Below are 12884 nucleotides of genomic sequence, written 5' to 3' on the forward strand. Positions count from 1 at the left end.
GGGAGAGCAGTGAGTGCTCTTAACCACTGAGCCACCTCTCCAGCACCTAGAACCATTTTCTATAGACAACTGTCTTCCCACTTCATTTCCATTATTTCATTATTTTGTCTCATTTATTTGTTTTGTTGTTGTTGTTTTGTTTTCTGAGACAGGGTCTCATTATATTGCCTTGGCTGATCTAAAACTTACTATGAAGACCAGGCTGGCCTTGAACGCATACACAGCTGCCAGCCTACGCTGTTCAAGTGCTGGGATTAAAGGCATACACCACCTACTTCATGATCTTACAATCTGTGTTGTTTTCTTCAGTGCTAGAACCATGGGCCGTGTGCATGCTAAGTAACCCAACCTATATTCTAAGCCCAAATTCACATACTTTTGTAATTCAAATCTTACATAAAAAGCAGGTAAAAATAAACAAAAATCAAAATGTAATATAAACAAAGTCCCAGTAAAACATTTTCACTGGGGCTAGAGCAATGGCTCAGTGGTTGGGAGCATTAGCTGCTCCCACAGAGAACCCAGATTCCATCCCTAGCATCCACATGGTGGCTCACAACCATCTGTAAATCTAGTCCCAGGAGATCCCCCTCTTCTGGCCTCTTAGGGCACTGCATTCATAGGATAGACAGATACAGGTACAGGCAAAACACTCATACATACCAATCATAGTAACAAAACAAAAACAAAAAACTAACAACTTTCTCGTTATTCTAATTGGTGACCTTTCTTCTACAACTCTTTTTTTTTTTCTCTCATATGATTGAGCTATTAGGCCAGGGGTAGTGTCACACACCTTTAATCCCAGCACTCAGGAGGCAGAGGCAGGTGGATGAGTTTGAGGTCAGCCTGATCTATACAGCAAGTTAGAGCTACATAAGGAGACACTTTCTCAAAAAAAAAAAAAAAAAAAAAAAAAGCAATTAACTAGTCTTCCCTCATGAGTTCACTGTCTGACTCCTGTCCCACAGAAAGATTGTAATCTTCATCAGGGTGGGACTCAGCCTTCACTTTATCCAGGCGCCACCGACTGAGGAGACAGCATATGACAGCCATGTTTCAAGTGAATGTGGCAGTGCTGCTTCAGAGTCCTGAACTCAACTGCTGCACAAAGTACCTGTCTTTATTTAATTATTTTAGTTATTGATTTTTATGCATATGAGTGTTTAGCCCCTCCCCATATATATATGTGTACTTATGTGCCTGGTACCTGTAGAGGTCAGAAGAAAGCATCGGATCCCCTGGAACTAGAGTTAAGAATGGTAAGCCACCATGTGGGTGCTAAAAACCAAACTCAGGTCCTCTACAAGACCAGAAAATGCTCTGAACTGTTGAGCCATCTCTCTACCCTGTGTTTAACAATTAAATCACTACATGACACTGCTCATTACATAAAAGTCTATCAAACCAGAAACATATAACTTTCTACCCATATATTATATCTACAGCCTGAAGCAAACATTTTTAAACTTGAAAGAAAATGATTAAAATAAAACATTTCCAGAATACTCACATCACAAAGCATATGATTCAGTGACTGCCCTGAAATGGAACTAAAATTTTCCACAAAATTCCGAGGAGCAGAAAAAACACGAAGAACTTTTTCATCTGCTCCAGACACAAACTGAAACCGATCAATCATCGCCAAACATTTCAGGTCATATCCATGTATCTGAGGCCTTGCAATCTCATGCCAAGTTACCTGAGGTTGAAATTCAACAGACACAATGAAAGTGAGTGCACGCTTCAAAAACCAGCCCTGTCCAATAAGCAAAACATGGGATGCAAAATTTGCTACTTTCAAGCAGCTCCTACTGCCAGCAATCCAGTGGGTGTGCAGTCATGTCTCATTGTGGCCTCAGCCTGCATGTTACAAATGGCTGAGAAGGCTGCTCTCCTTGGGGAATTTCAAATGGAAGGAAGGCCTGGATTAAAGAGGGCGACATCTTACCTGTGATCGGTTTTTGCTCTTCCATGGAGCAAAGAGGCGAGTTGTCTGATCAGTACTAGTAGTAATGATGAATTCTCCCTCTGGATCCCACAACAGGTCTTGGACACCATCAAAATGGCCTGAAATAACAATCTCTGGAGTCCACTGTCTCTACAATGAAAATGACCATAACACATATCAAATAAACAAGGACCACTAAAAGGAGAGCTGCAAGGCTAAATATTCAAGACAAGATCATGAAAGAAGCTATTTCCTAATCAACTAAACTGTAATTAATATCCAAATATATGTTCCATCCTGTCAAACAGTAACTGTGGGGAATCTGATGTTACCTGTCTATCAACTCTTCCGTAAAACAGGTATTAAATAATGGTAACCACCATGCAAATGCATTAGGAGGATTAAATGAGTACTTGTGAAGAATGCAGACAATGACAGCGCATACTCCATGCTCACTGAACATTTATTAAATTCAATAATGAACAAAGAATATTGAGTAAAACAAGACTCAATTGAGTGTGAACCTAAAGCATTTTTAATTAGAGGGCTTAGCCAAGTATGGTGGAACACCCCTCTCAACCCAGCATGGGGAGGCAGAGATTGTCAGACTTCTACAAGTTTGAGGCCAGCCTAGTCTAGAGAGCTCCAAGACAGCCAGAGCTATATAAAGAGATCTTATCTCAAACAAACAAAACAAAAGTTAAAGGACTTACGGGTATAAAGGACAGAAAGATGAGTCACATCAAGTTGGTCTATCTACTCCGCTCATAACGGCAGCCGTGCATCAAGTAACAGCACACCACATACCTGCCCTCAGGGCCCATTTTTCAAAAAACTCAAGTGAGAGTAAAACTATGAGAGGAAAATGAAATTTAATCGTGTAACTAAGATTGTTTAAAGCCAAGTCTAATGAATATAGTCAATAATATTTTCTTGTCTTATTGAAACAGGGTCTCATATGAATCAGGCTGGCCCCAAACATACTTTATACCAGAGGCTGGAACTGAGCTCTTCATATTCCCATCTCTGCTTCCAAGCCTTGGAATTACAGGCATGAACTGACATGCTGGCTCAATAATTAAATTAAGTTATATTTTGTAAGAAAAATATGGCAAAGAAATTATGTTAATTCCCCTGTTATGCAAGTATGGGTTCAAAAGCTAAGCTCTAGTGAGTGTTTACAACAAGCGCACTGCTATAGACTGCACTCTGGGATTATCAGAACAGTCTCCTATGGTAACTCCCCACTTGCTCCCGGGCTGGAAGACGGCACAGTAGTTAAGGGTGCCTGCTGAACACTCATGGAGACTGGAGTTCAAATCTCAGTAGCCACGGAACAAGCATCCTGCAAAGGTCTGTGTAAATCCAGCTTTCAAGGGCTTTCCTGGCTTTTGGGAACATCTGAGTGTACATTCACATAAGCGTACATACATGCACTCAAAATGAATCTCTAAAAAAATAAAGACAAATCAGTCTTGAAGGGTTAAAAGGTGGCCCAACGGTTAAGTGTGTGAACTGTTCATCCAGACCACACAACTTCCATTCCCAACACCCCTGTCAGCCAGCTCCTAACCACCTACAGTTCCAATGTCTCCCACTTCTCTTCTGGCCTCCACGGGCAGCTGTGTTCACATGCACATACCCACACACAGACATAAAAATAAATCTTAAAAAATATTAATCTTGATTATGAAAAAAATGAACCTCTCTGGTGTGGGCTGCTGATAGTGAGGGAGGCCACAATGATCACTGGGTCTGAGGTGGGCAAGAACTCTGCCTTCCACTCGGTTTTGCTGTCAATCTAACACTGTTCTAAAGAACAATGTCCACTTAAAAATCAAACTCCCACCCCCATGGGTAAGTTCTCATGCACAGTGAAACTGCTCTCAGATTTCGGTGCCTCCTTCCTCACCTTGTGCTTTTCTTCTGCAAAGACCCTCAAAGACCAACTAGCTTGAGGAACTGGAGTTCACCTTAAAAAAAAATAGTTCCTAAACTAACAATGTCATAGACGTACTGGTTATTTAACCTATGGAAATAATCCTAAAGGCTAAGTCTATATGGAGGCTGGAAGACTAATTCTCCAATAAAGCAAGAAGTTAAAACCTCAGAGGAGAGTATCACAAACCAAAAGTAATGCAAAGCCATGAATCTGTACTTTATAAAGAGAGCTACTGGGCTAGTGAGATGACTCAGCAAATAAAGACACTAGCCACCAGGCCTGATGACCTAAGTTCCATGCCCAGGACCCACACAGTATAAGGAGGGAGCTGGGTCCTAGGGCGTCTTCTAATCTTTGTACTTACACACACACACACACACACAAAATGAAAATATGCACAATATATTTTAAAAAGGAAGCTATCATATACACACTCCAAATATGACAAGTCACATTTCACCCAATATTCTTATTCCTTTAATTTATTAGATTTAAAAATCACTTATCTAGTAGCATCCAGACCCTGACTTTCATCTGTACATGACTGGTGGGAGGGAGCTGGAAGGACAGACAACCTAGGGTCTCACATCAGCTAGGCCAATGTCACTGAGCCACATCCCAGACATGAATAACATTTCAGGCATCATTCAAATACTGTCACACTGTCTCACTACTACACTTTTCTTCCTAGAAAAGCCCAAACTTCTAACCCAGCATAAGTACCACAGACAATCTTTAGAAATGGAAGTGCGTGCCTACTAGGAAAGCAGAAATCAGCAAGAAGTCAATATGCTCGTACTGGGTTTACTGTACTCTGTTTCCAAAGGTGCAGTGCTCCGTGGAATGCATGGGCGATGATCATAGAGCCATTCTCACCGAACTGGCAATCATAAAACCCAAGAGTATTTCCACCTACTTCACCTACTCGGACCTATACAAGAACAGAAGAACAGTCATCAATCAACAGGCCCATTTTTCACAGTGGAAAAGGAATCTAGAGACTAAGATAAAGCTCATTTAATATACAATGTATGCAAAGAGTGAAAATTTACAGTTCTAGGATATAGATTTGGGGTATATACAGCAAATTTAAAAAGTTCCATTTTGTATTTCTTAAATATCCACATCTTACCTGTTCTAACCAAACGCCTGACTCTTCATCTGGAGCCCAGAGAATCATGGTTTTGTCCATGGAGGCAGATAGCAATCTCACCGGCTGCTGCAGAATGCCATCTGAAGAGAAAAAAAACTAATGTCTTTAGATGATCAACAAGCAGAATTCAAGATTGCCAGGACAGAAGAGAACGGCACAGAGCACTGATTAAGTCATACAAAGCCATCTATAACCCCAGCACTTAGGGAAGCCGAGGCAGGACAGTTACTTCAAACTCAAAGCCAGCCTGGGCTACACTGTGAGATCTTATCTCTAGAAACAAAAACAAAAAATATACAAAAGCCATAAGATCTACCCTTAGTACAAACAAGCTGTAATAAATTCAGATAATGGAATATCACAGAGTAATAAACGAGAGCTACGTGAACCAATACGGCTACATCTCTGAACATGTACAAACGTGTGATGCAGAAGGGTAAGTACATACTAGTAACAAGGTTTGTCAATGACAACAGTGCTGTCCGTTACTACAGAAACATGAAATTCAAATTCAGTAACATGCCTAGAGCTGACCCACACTGAACTTAGCACTGTGATCTATAGAAGAATGGAAAGAAAGCTTCAACGGGACACAGGCTCCTGAACTACAGAAAAACTACAGGTTGTCTCTCTAATGCCAATATTTAAAAATAATACATATTATTTTAAATAACGTTATTATCATTACTATTATTTTTACTATCTGTAATTATGTGTCTGTTGTGCATTTCTGTGTGGCTATGTGCAGAGGGGTCTGATTCCTTAGAACTGGGATTTACAGTTGTGAGCCACGCGACATGCGTGCTGGGGACTATCTTGGGTCCTCTGCAAGAGCAATGCTGGATCTTAGCCACTTAGTCATCTCCAGCCCCCTTTTCATTATTTTAACTATTTATTTAAAGATTAAAAAAATAATGATGTGTCTATGTGTATGAATGCTAGTGCCCTCAAAGTCCAAAGAGGGCGTCACCTGTATCTCTCCAGCACCTCTTCCTCTTATTTTTACTGATGGAAACACGGCTTCAAACTAGCAAAAATATGAGCATACAGTCTTTCTTCCTTTTTGCTTCTGTATGTACATATGCATGTGTTTGAAATAAGGGCTCACTATTCAGGATGGGCCAGCCTTGTTCTTGTAACCCTCCTGTCTCCGCCTCCTGGCTATTATAGTTACAGCTGTGTACACCATGCTCAGCTCACTCCTTCTTTTGAAATGGGGTTTTAGTTCAGCCTGGCTACAAATTCACAATCGTCCTGCCTCAGCCTCTCTAGTGCTGGGAGCACAGGCACGCACCATCACACTCAACAAAATTGTTTTTAGTTTTAAATTGAACTTGCTAGAAAATAAAAAAAATAAGCCACAGTTTTTTGGCCCTCAGCTACAATGACGGTGAACAGCAAGCCCTGGTACAGAACAGGTACAGACATTTGTGTTGAAGACAACAAAGCACATGGGTCAGCGAAACTGGAGGGGTTATAGGTGAGAAAGAAAGAAACCACCAAGCAAGGCTACATGTCATACAGTGGAGCTGAACGAAAAGAAGAAAATGATGAAGACACTGTGGCAAATGTGTACAACTTAAGAGCTGAGTGTTGATCACCTGAGCATGAAGGATTGCTGCTTCTGGGTAAGAGAACTAGGCTATACCTTGCTCAGCTTTACAGCAGCACCAGCATGAACATGGTAAACTTGTCCCTTCACAGATAGAGATTAAGGGCAAAAGAAAGAAGGGAAAAGTGCTGTTTTCCATAAGTACTCTCTCCCAATATCACCATTTCTGTACTATCAAGAGTGACGGTTCCAGTGAGGCTGGATTGAGTCAAGTTTCCTTGAACTCTGAATTACACAGGAACTTTGAACAAATATAGTTGACAGAAATACGGCCATTTCAGCACGTGCAGCAATCAGGCAGCCTGCCTGAGCACCCCTTTCAGTGGAGAAGCTGCTATCAACCTGAAAATGCCTTACATTTACTAACCTTAGCCACACTCAAAGCAACCCCCCAGTTTAGCTGGTCATCTTAAGACACCATTACATTTAATGAAGCAAGAGCTGTTTGTTGTCCTCCTACCTTTGTAAAATGAAGGCTGCCAATGAACTGCATTTACCCAGTTTTCGTGTCCAGCCAGCAAGGTTTCCAGGGTAACCGCAACTGTTGTGCTAACATCTACAACAAAAGAGACACAGGGACCCTTCCTCATGACTCTTCTAAAAAGAATATTTGTAAGATATTGTGTAATTATGTCAACAAATTAGAACAAGATGTAACAATCCAGATTCAAAAAAAAAGGAACAAAAAACCTAAACTTCATTAACCTCATCCACTAGACAAAAAAAAAAAAGCTAAAAATTAATTTCTCCTACATTTTCCTCTATCTGGCCATAAACATTAATATATTTTACTATTTGAAATATTCCGGAAAAGGCTGTTACACAGCAATTAAAAAGCAAACTCACGCATCATCCATTTTGAAACATCACATGTATAATTCTCATGTATCGGTTCAAAACTAGAGCTGTAGCGTAGCCCAGCCATGTACTGCATAGCATGTACAAAGCCCTAGGGTTTAATTTCCAGCACAAAAAAATAATTTTTTAAAAAGTAGTAGTAAAGCAAAAACAAACCTGGGGACATAAGTCTGTTGAGGGTGTGCACGTCTGGCACACCCAAAGCCCTGGCTTCCAACCCCACTTTGACATTAATAGGGCACAGCTCTCTAACAGCAACAGCATTGAGAAGGTAAGAGGAGGGTTAGAGTTAAAGAGCCCAGCCTGGGATATATGAAACCCTGTCATTCACAGACAGGCAGGCAGGCAGATAGAGAAACAGATACATCAACCTTCTTAATAATTATCAGGTTTTTTTAAAATAATTTAACATAAATGAAGAAATAAGGGAAGCTAAAATTCATAGCATAGACTATAAAAACAAATAAATGAAAATTTTTATATTTTGGCATAGCTATTTATAAGGTTGGCTATATCATTTCTTGGTTTTCCCCATACAATTTTTAGCAAAGTCACAACTTTAATAGGCTTTATAACTAAGACTAACCAGGAACAATATACCGAGTGAGTGAGGACTAATGAGGACTGACTTTGCTATTTAGGTACAAACTCAAATATACCTCCATCATATAACATTCCAATAGGATCTGTGGATGGGGAAGCCAGTCTTATCACAGCACGTAAGAAAATCTGAATTATATATGGCACTCAAACGTAGCGAAAGAATTTAGCTTGTCTCTTATAAATATACTGCAACAGGACTGCATTCACATTATTCCTTTAGGGCTTCTTATGCTATGCTTGCAACATTTCACAAATTAATTCACTGATAAACATTAAGCATAACTTTTAGCAATTAAAAAAGACCAGACTAGCCAGGCGCAATGGTGCACGCCTGTAATCCCAGCTCTTGGGGAGGCAGAGGCATGAAGATCTCTGTGAGTTCGCAGCCAGACTGGTCTACCAAGTGAGTCAAGGACAGCCAAGGTTACACAGATAAACCCTGTCTTGAAAAACCAAACAAAACCAAAACAAAAGACCAGACTAATATAGTTTATTAAAATGTTTCAAACATGAAAAATAACAGATCTCACACAAAAATAGAAAACTAACCTTCACACAGACGTGTGAAGACACAGACAAATCAAAGAGCCAGCAGTGCTATGCACTGCCACAGCAAATGCTTCACAGTTGCTTACCTCCATCTTGTAGAGTAAAAGTGTTTTCTGTCAGTCTGACACTATCATCCTCAGTTTCTGAAGATGTTGGTTTCATATATAGTCTCCATATTCGTATTAGGCAATCCTGTGAACAACTTGCTAGGAAAAGGTCTCTACCTAATTAGAAAATACATACAACATTATTTTTTTAAAACACTGTATGCAGTAAATTTAGGTGTAAGACTTTTTCATCTATGGTGTATATATTTCTAGATCCAAAAATATTAGACTGTTTTCTTACCCTTCATTTATTTGACTGGCATTCGTTTTTAATGGCAAATATACACACAATGTTAATAAATACATATATAACAAGTAGTTGCTTATAGCTAGGCCACAAAGTTCTAAAAAGAGCTCTTCAAGAACATTTATATAGAAACAACTCAAATATCAATCCTGCAAATATCAATTTATTTCATCCTTTACCACCCAATCAACAGTTAACAAAGAGTTAAGAATCCCCACTTCTGGGCCAGTGAGATTGGTTCAGTTGGCAAAGGTACTTGTCACCAAGCCTCTGTGAGTTTCATCTTGGGACTCACACAGCGGAAGGAAAACCTTCTCCCACTCCCTAGTGCTGTCTTCCATTTTCCAGATACATGTCATAGTATGTGTGCTCATTTAAAAAAACATTAAAGTCTTTTTCTTTCTGGGACATAACAACGCAACACACACATACAATAAATAAATAAATAAATGAATGAATGAATGAATGAATGAATGAATGAATGAATGAATAAAACTAAAGCAGAAAAGACCGCTTTCGTGGAAATTACATAAACTTATCCCCATCATGCTAACTCCTAGTAAAATTTCATACTGACCAAAGGTTGCCCATTCCACGCCTCTTATCCAGTCCTCATGTCCGCAGAGAGAAAGCATTTTCTGAAACTAAGGAGGCAACAGTCAGTAAATTACATGACACCTAAGTAACTAGCTGATCTAGTCTAAGAAGACACTATCTGCAAGTCTCAAGTAGTTTAAAACATTCACAGGATAAAATAGTACATGCCATGGATGTAGCACTACAAACACTGGACACCTAGACTTTGCAACTATTTTAAAATTTCTTACAGAATGAAAGGAAACAAGGGCCTAGACCTAAACCAACCCTAGTCCTGGTATTCTCTCCGTTAGCTCAGCCAAAGCATGCACACTGTGTAGAGGACAAACAAAGGGGACCACAGAGTACTTCAGCAGGTATGCTATACAGCACTTAAAAGTTTAAGGGAGGGCTGGAGAGATGGCTCAGTGGTTAAGAGCACTGGCTGCTCTTGCAGACAACCTGAGTTCAATTCCCAGCACCCACATGGCAGCTCAAAACTGTCTGTAACTCCAGTTCCAGCAGATCTGGCCCCCTCACACAAACATACATGCAGGAAAAACACCAATGCACATAAAAAATAAGAATATAAGAATAAATAAAAATCATTTTAAAAAAAGTTTAAGGGAAAACAGTAGCATGGCATCTTCCCTCCTCCACGTTTCCTGAGTTTTACTTATTACTTCTTCTGAGTAACTCTGGGCCTGGTGACCAAGGAAGTAGTTATATGGTGTTCAAAACGTTAAAGACTATCTAACAGAGAATTGTCAAAAAGATTACCCATTGGATTATTTTGGTTTGAACTACAATATTCTTAAAATGTTATTATCTAGAAGCAGTCTACATGAAGATATGTCATGAGGCAAAACAATTCTAGTCTCTTAACTGTAACATGATATGACATGTTCGTTTGATATCTCTAGGAGGCTTGCCCTTTTCTGAAGGGAAACAGAAAAAGAGTGGATGGAGGGGATGGGAGGGTGGAGGGAAGGAGGAAAAATTGTAGAATAAGGTAATAAAAATAAAGTAAGATAAAATAAAAATCACCAGTTACCTGGTCATCCTGTTGAACAAATAAGTGAATTTTGCAGTCATCATCACCACATGCTAATATTGGTACTGGGAAGGAAAACAGGCATGGCTGTGAGTACCATAGCTATCATCACTGGGTGACAAAACTGACTTCTCCCCACACCAACACAAATTAACTGACAGTGTCCAACCCGGAATAAATGGACATTCTACATGGTTCTAGTTAGCAGCTGTTGGCAAATACTGAAACAATTAGTGTGTCCAGTCTCTGAATTATGATGAAGGATAGAATAAAAGGGAGATGAAGAACAAGGAGGGGATGGAAAGAAAACATGGGATAAGTGCTTGCCATCTAAGCCTGACAACCTGGGTTCAGTCCCTGGGACCCTTATTAAAAAGCCAGATGTAGTGTTGTGCATCTGTAACCCCAGCACCTCTCACAAGGTGAGAGGTAGACAGACTCGGCAGAAAGTCTGCAGGCCACCTATCCTAGAACCCATTGCATGTGTAGAAACAAGAGGCCCTCCCTGCCTTAGAAATAAGGTGGACAGGGCTAGAGGGATGGCTCGGAGGTTAAAAGCACTTGCTGTTCTTCTAGAGGTCCTGAGTTCAATTCACAGCAACCATGTAGTGGCTCAAAACCACCTACTATAAGATCTGATGCCCTCTTCTGACATGTAAGAAAAGAGTGCACACATAATAAACAAACAAACAAACAAACAAATCTTTAAAAGAAATAGGGTGGACAGACAGAAGGACTCTCAAAAGTTGCCCCTAACCAAAACAAAATTTAAATAAGAACAAGTAAGGGGCACTTGTACAACATCAGCCAGAAGACCAACAGGAAAAACTGTTAGCCCAGCTGAGTACTGAAGAGCCTCTGAGGCTGAAGCTAGCATCAGTTGCTACCTAGAAGTCTTTATATGTGTTTGTTGACTCAAGGACTTTACATTTTGCTTAAGAATGAATTAAATGTTAAAATAAAAGAGCATATAATCAAATATATGGTAAGAACTGTAAGGTGATGGGTGGTGGTTATACACACCTATAAACCCAGCACCCAGGAGGCAAGTGAATCTCTGTGAGTTCAAGGCCAGCCTGGTTTAAAGCATGAGCGCTAAGACAGCCAAGGCTACACAAAGAAACCCTGTCTTGAAAAACCAAAACACAAACAAACAAAAAATGAACTGTGAAGTGACTGAAAGGTGTATGTTACAAAACTAACTCACTTCCCAGTCACCTTTACATAAAGGAGGCGTGAGAGGGAACCAGCTCCTGCTATAGAGGGCAGAGAGCAGGAGGCTAGAGTTTCCCTGGCCACGATGGTGGGTGGGCCTGTCCTCCAGATCAAAAAGGAGGTAAAGAGAATCACCGGCTCACACTGACTTTCCTTTCCGTGGATACAGAAGGCAGGTAATGTCAAACTCATCATGCAGGACAAGCAGAGCCGCCATCTAAAGCCCACAGAGTCAAGTACTTTTCAACTCAGCCCAGCCTTCACCTTCAAAGAACTACTTTCTCCAAATTGTATTTAGATATATCCACAATAAATTCTATAAGCAGCAAGATCAATTTGGTACATATATTAACTCAACAAAATTTCAGCTTGCAAAATTCCTAATAGCTGTCCTTAACTTCATGATCTAGACTTGGGTTGTTGAAAAAATGTAATTTCGTTATCAACATCTTGGTTATTTGTTGTTCTGTTTCTGAGACAGTCTCATGTAGCCCAGTTTGGCCTTGAACTCCTGATCCTCCTGCCTCCAACTCCCTAATGCTGAGGTTACAGATGCTTATCTCAATGCCTGGCTTATTTACTTCCTAAGAGCATTTACATACAGGGCTGGGAGTGTAGCTCAGCTGTAGAGTGCTGTTCAGCATAAGTAAGGCCATCAGCTGGATCACCAACACAAGAGAAACAAATATAACAGATACAAAGTCAAGGCCCCACACATTTCCATATGCAATTCTTTTTATAAATGGCAGGACACTCACCATTAGTACCAGGCAAAATAGACAGGCAGACAGTCAAAACAAATCCATCCCCAAAGTTCAAGGTCTGAAGGCATTTGACTGAAAAACAAAAGTCACCCAGAACAATTACCTCTGACCTTATCTAAGTAAAGAAGGTGGCTGGCATCACTAGTTCAACATGCCAGCAGAGATTAAGAGAAGTCAACCCAAAGCCTCAGTAACCTTGGGAAATTAGGTTTTTAAATTTCAACAAGATCAGAAAAAACAAAATAACTCATTT

At 40.1% G+C, this 12884-nt stretch overlaps 1 protein-coding gene across 2 annotated transcripts in view; it reads right to left on the bottom strand.

The window, feature by feature from the left end:
* Nucleotides 1-12884, bottom strand: part of Elp2 (elongator acetyltransferase complex subunit 2) — a 35112-nt gene that overhangs the window by 14237 nt on the left and 7991 nt on the right. For both annotated transcript variants that reach the window (XM_055625556.1, XM_055625557.1), the window contains 9 exons: nucleotides 12626-12703; nucleotides 10653-10717; nucleotides 9600-9666; nucleotides 8755-8892; nucleotides 7119-7214; nucleotides 5026-5126; nucleotides 4693-4824; nucleotides 1952-2101; nucleotides 1514-1702 (listed from right to left, as the gene is read on the bottom strand). In XM_055625556.1, coding sequence (XP_055481531.1) covers nucleotides 1514-1702; nucleotides 1952-2101; nucleotides 4693-4824; nucleotides 5026-5126; nucleotides 7119-7214; nucleotides 8755-8892; nucleotides 9600-9666; nucleotides 10653-10717; nucleotides 12626-12703 — 1016 coding nt within the window. The remainder of the gene's footprint in view (nucleotides 1-1513; nucleotides 1703-1951; nucleotides 2102-4692; nucleotides 4825-5025; nucleotides 5127-7118; nucleotides 7215-8754; nucleotides 8893-9599; nucleotides 9667-10652; nucleotides 10718-12625; nucleotides 12704-12884) is intronic.

This window comes from Psammomys obesus, unplaced genomic scaffold, assembly GCF_907164565.1.
Source record: "Psammomys obesus unplaced genomic scaffold, mPsaObe1.curated_primary_1811, whole genome shotgun sequence".
Classification (NCBI taxonomy): Eukaryota; Metazoa; Chordata; class Mammalia; order Rodentia; family Muridae; genus Psammomys; species Psammomys obesus.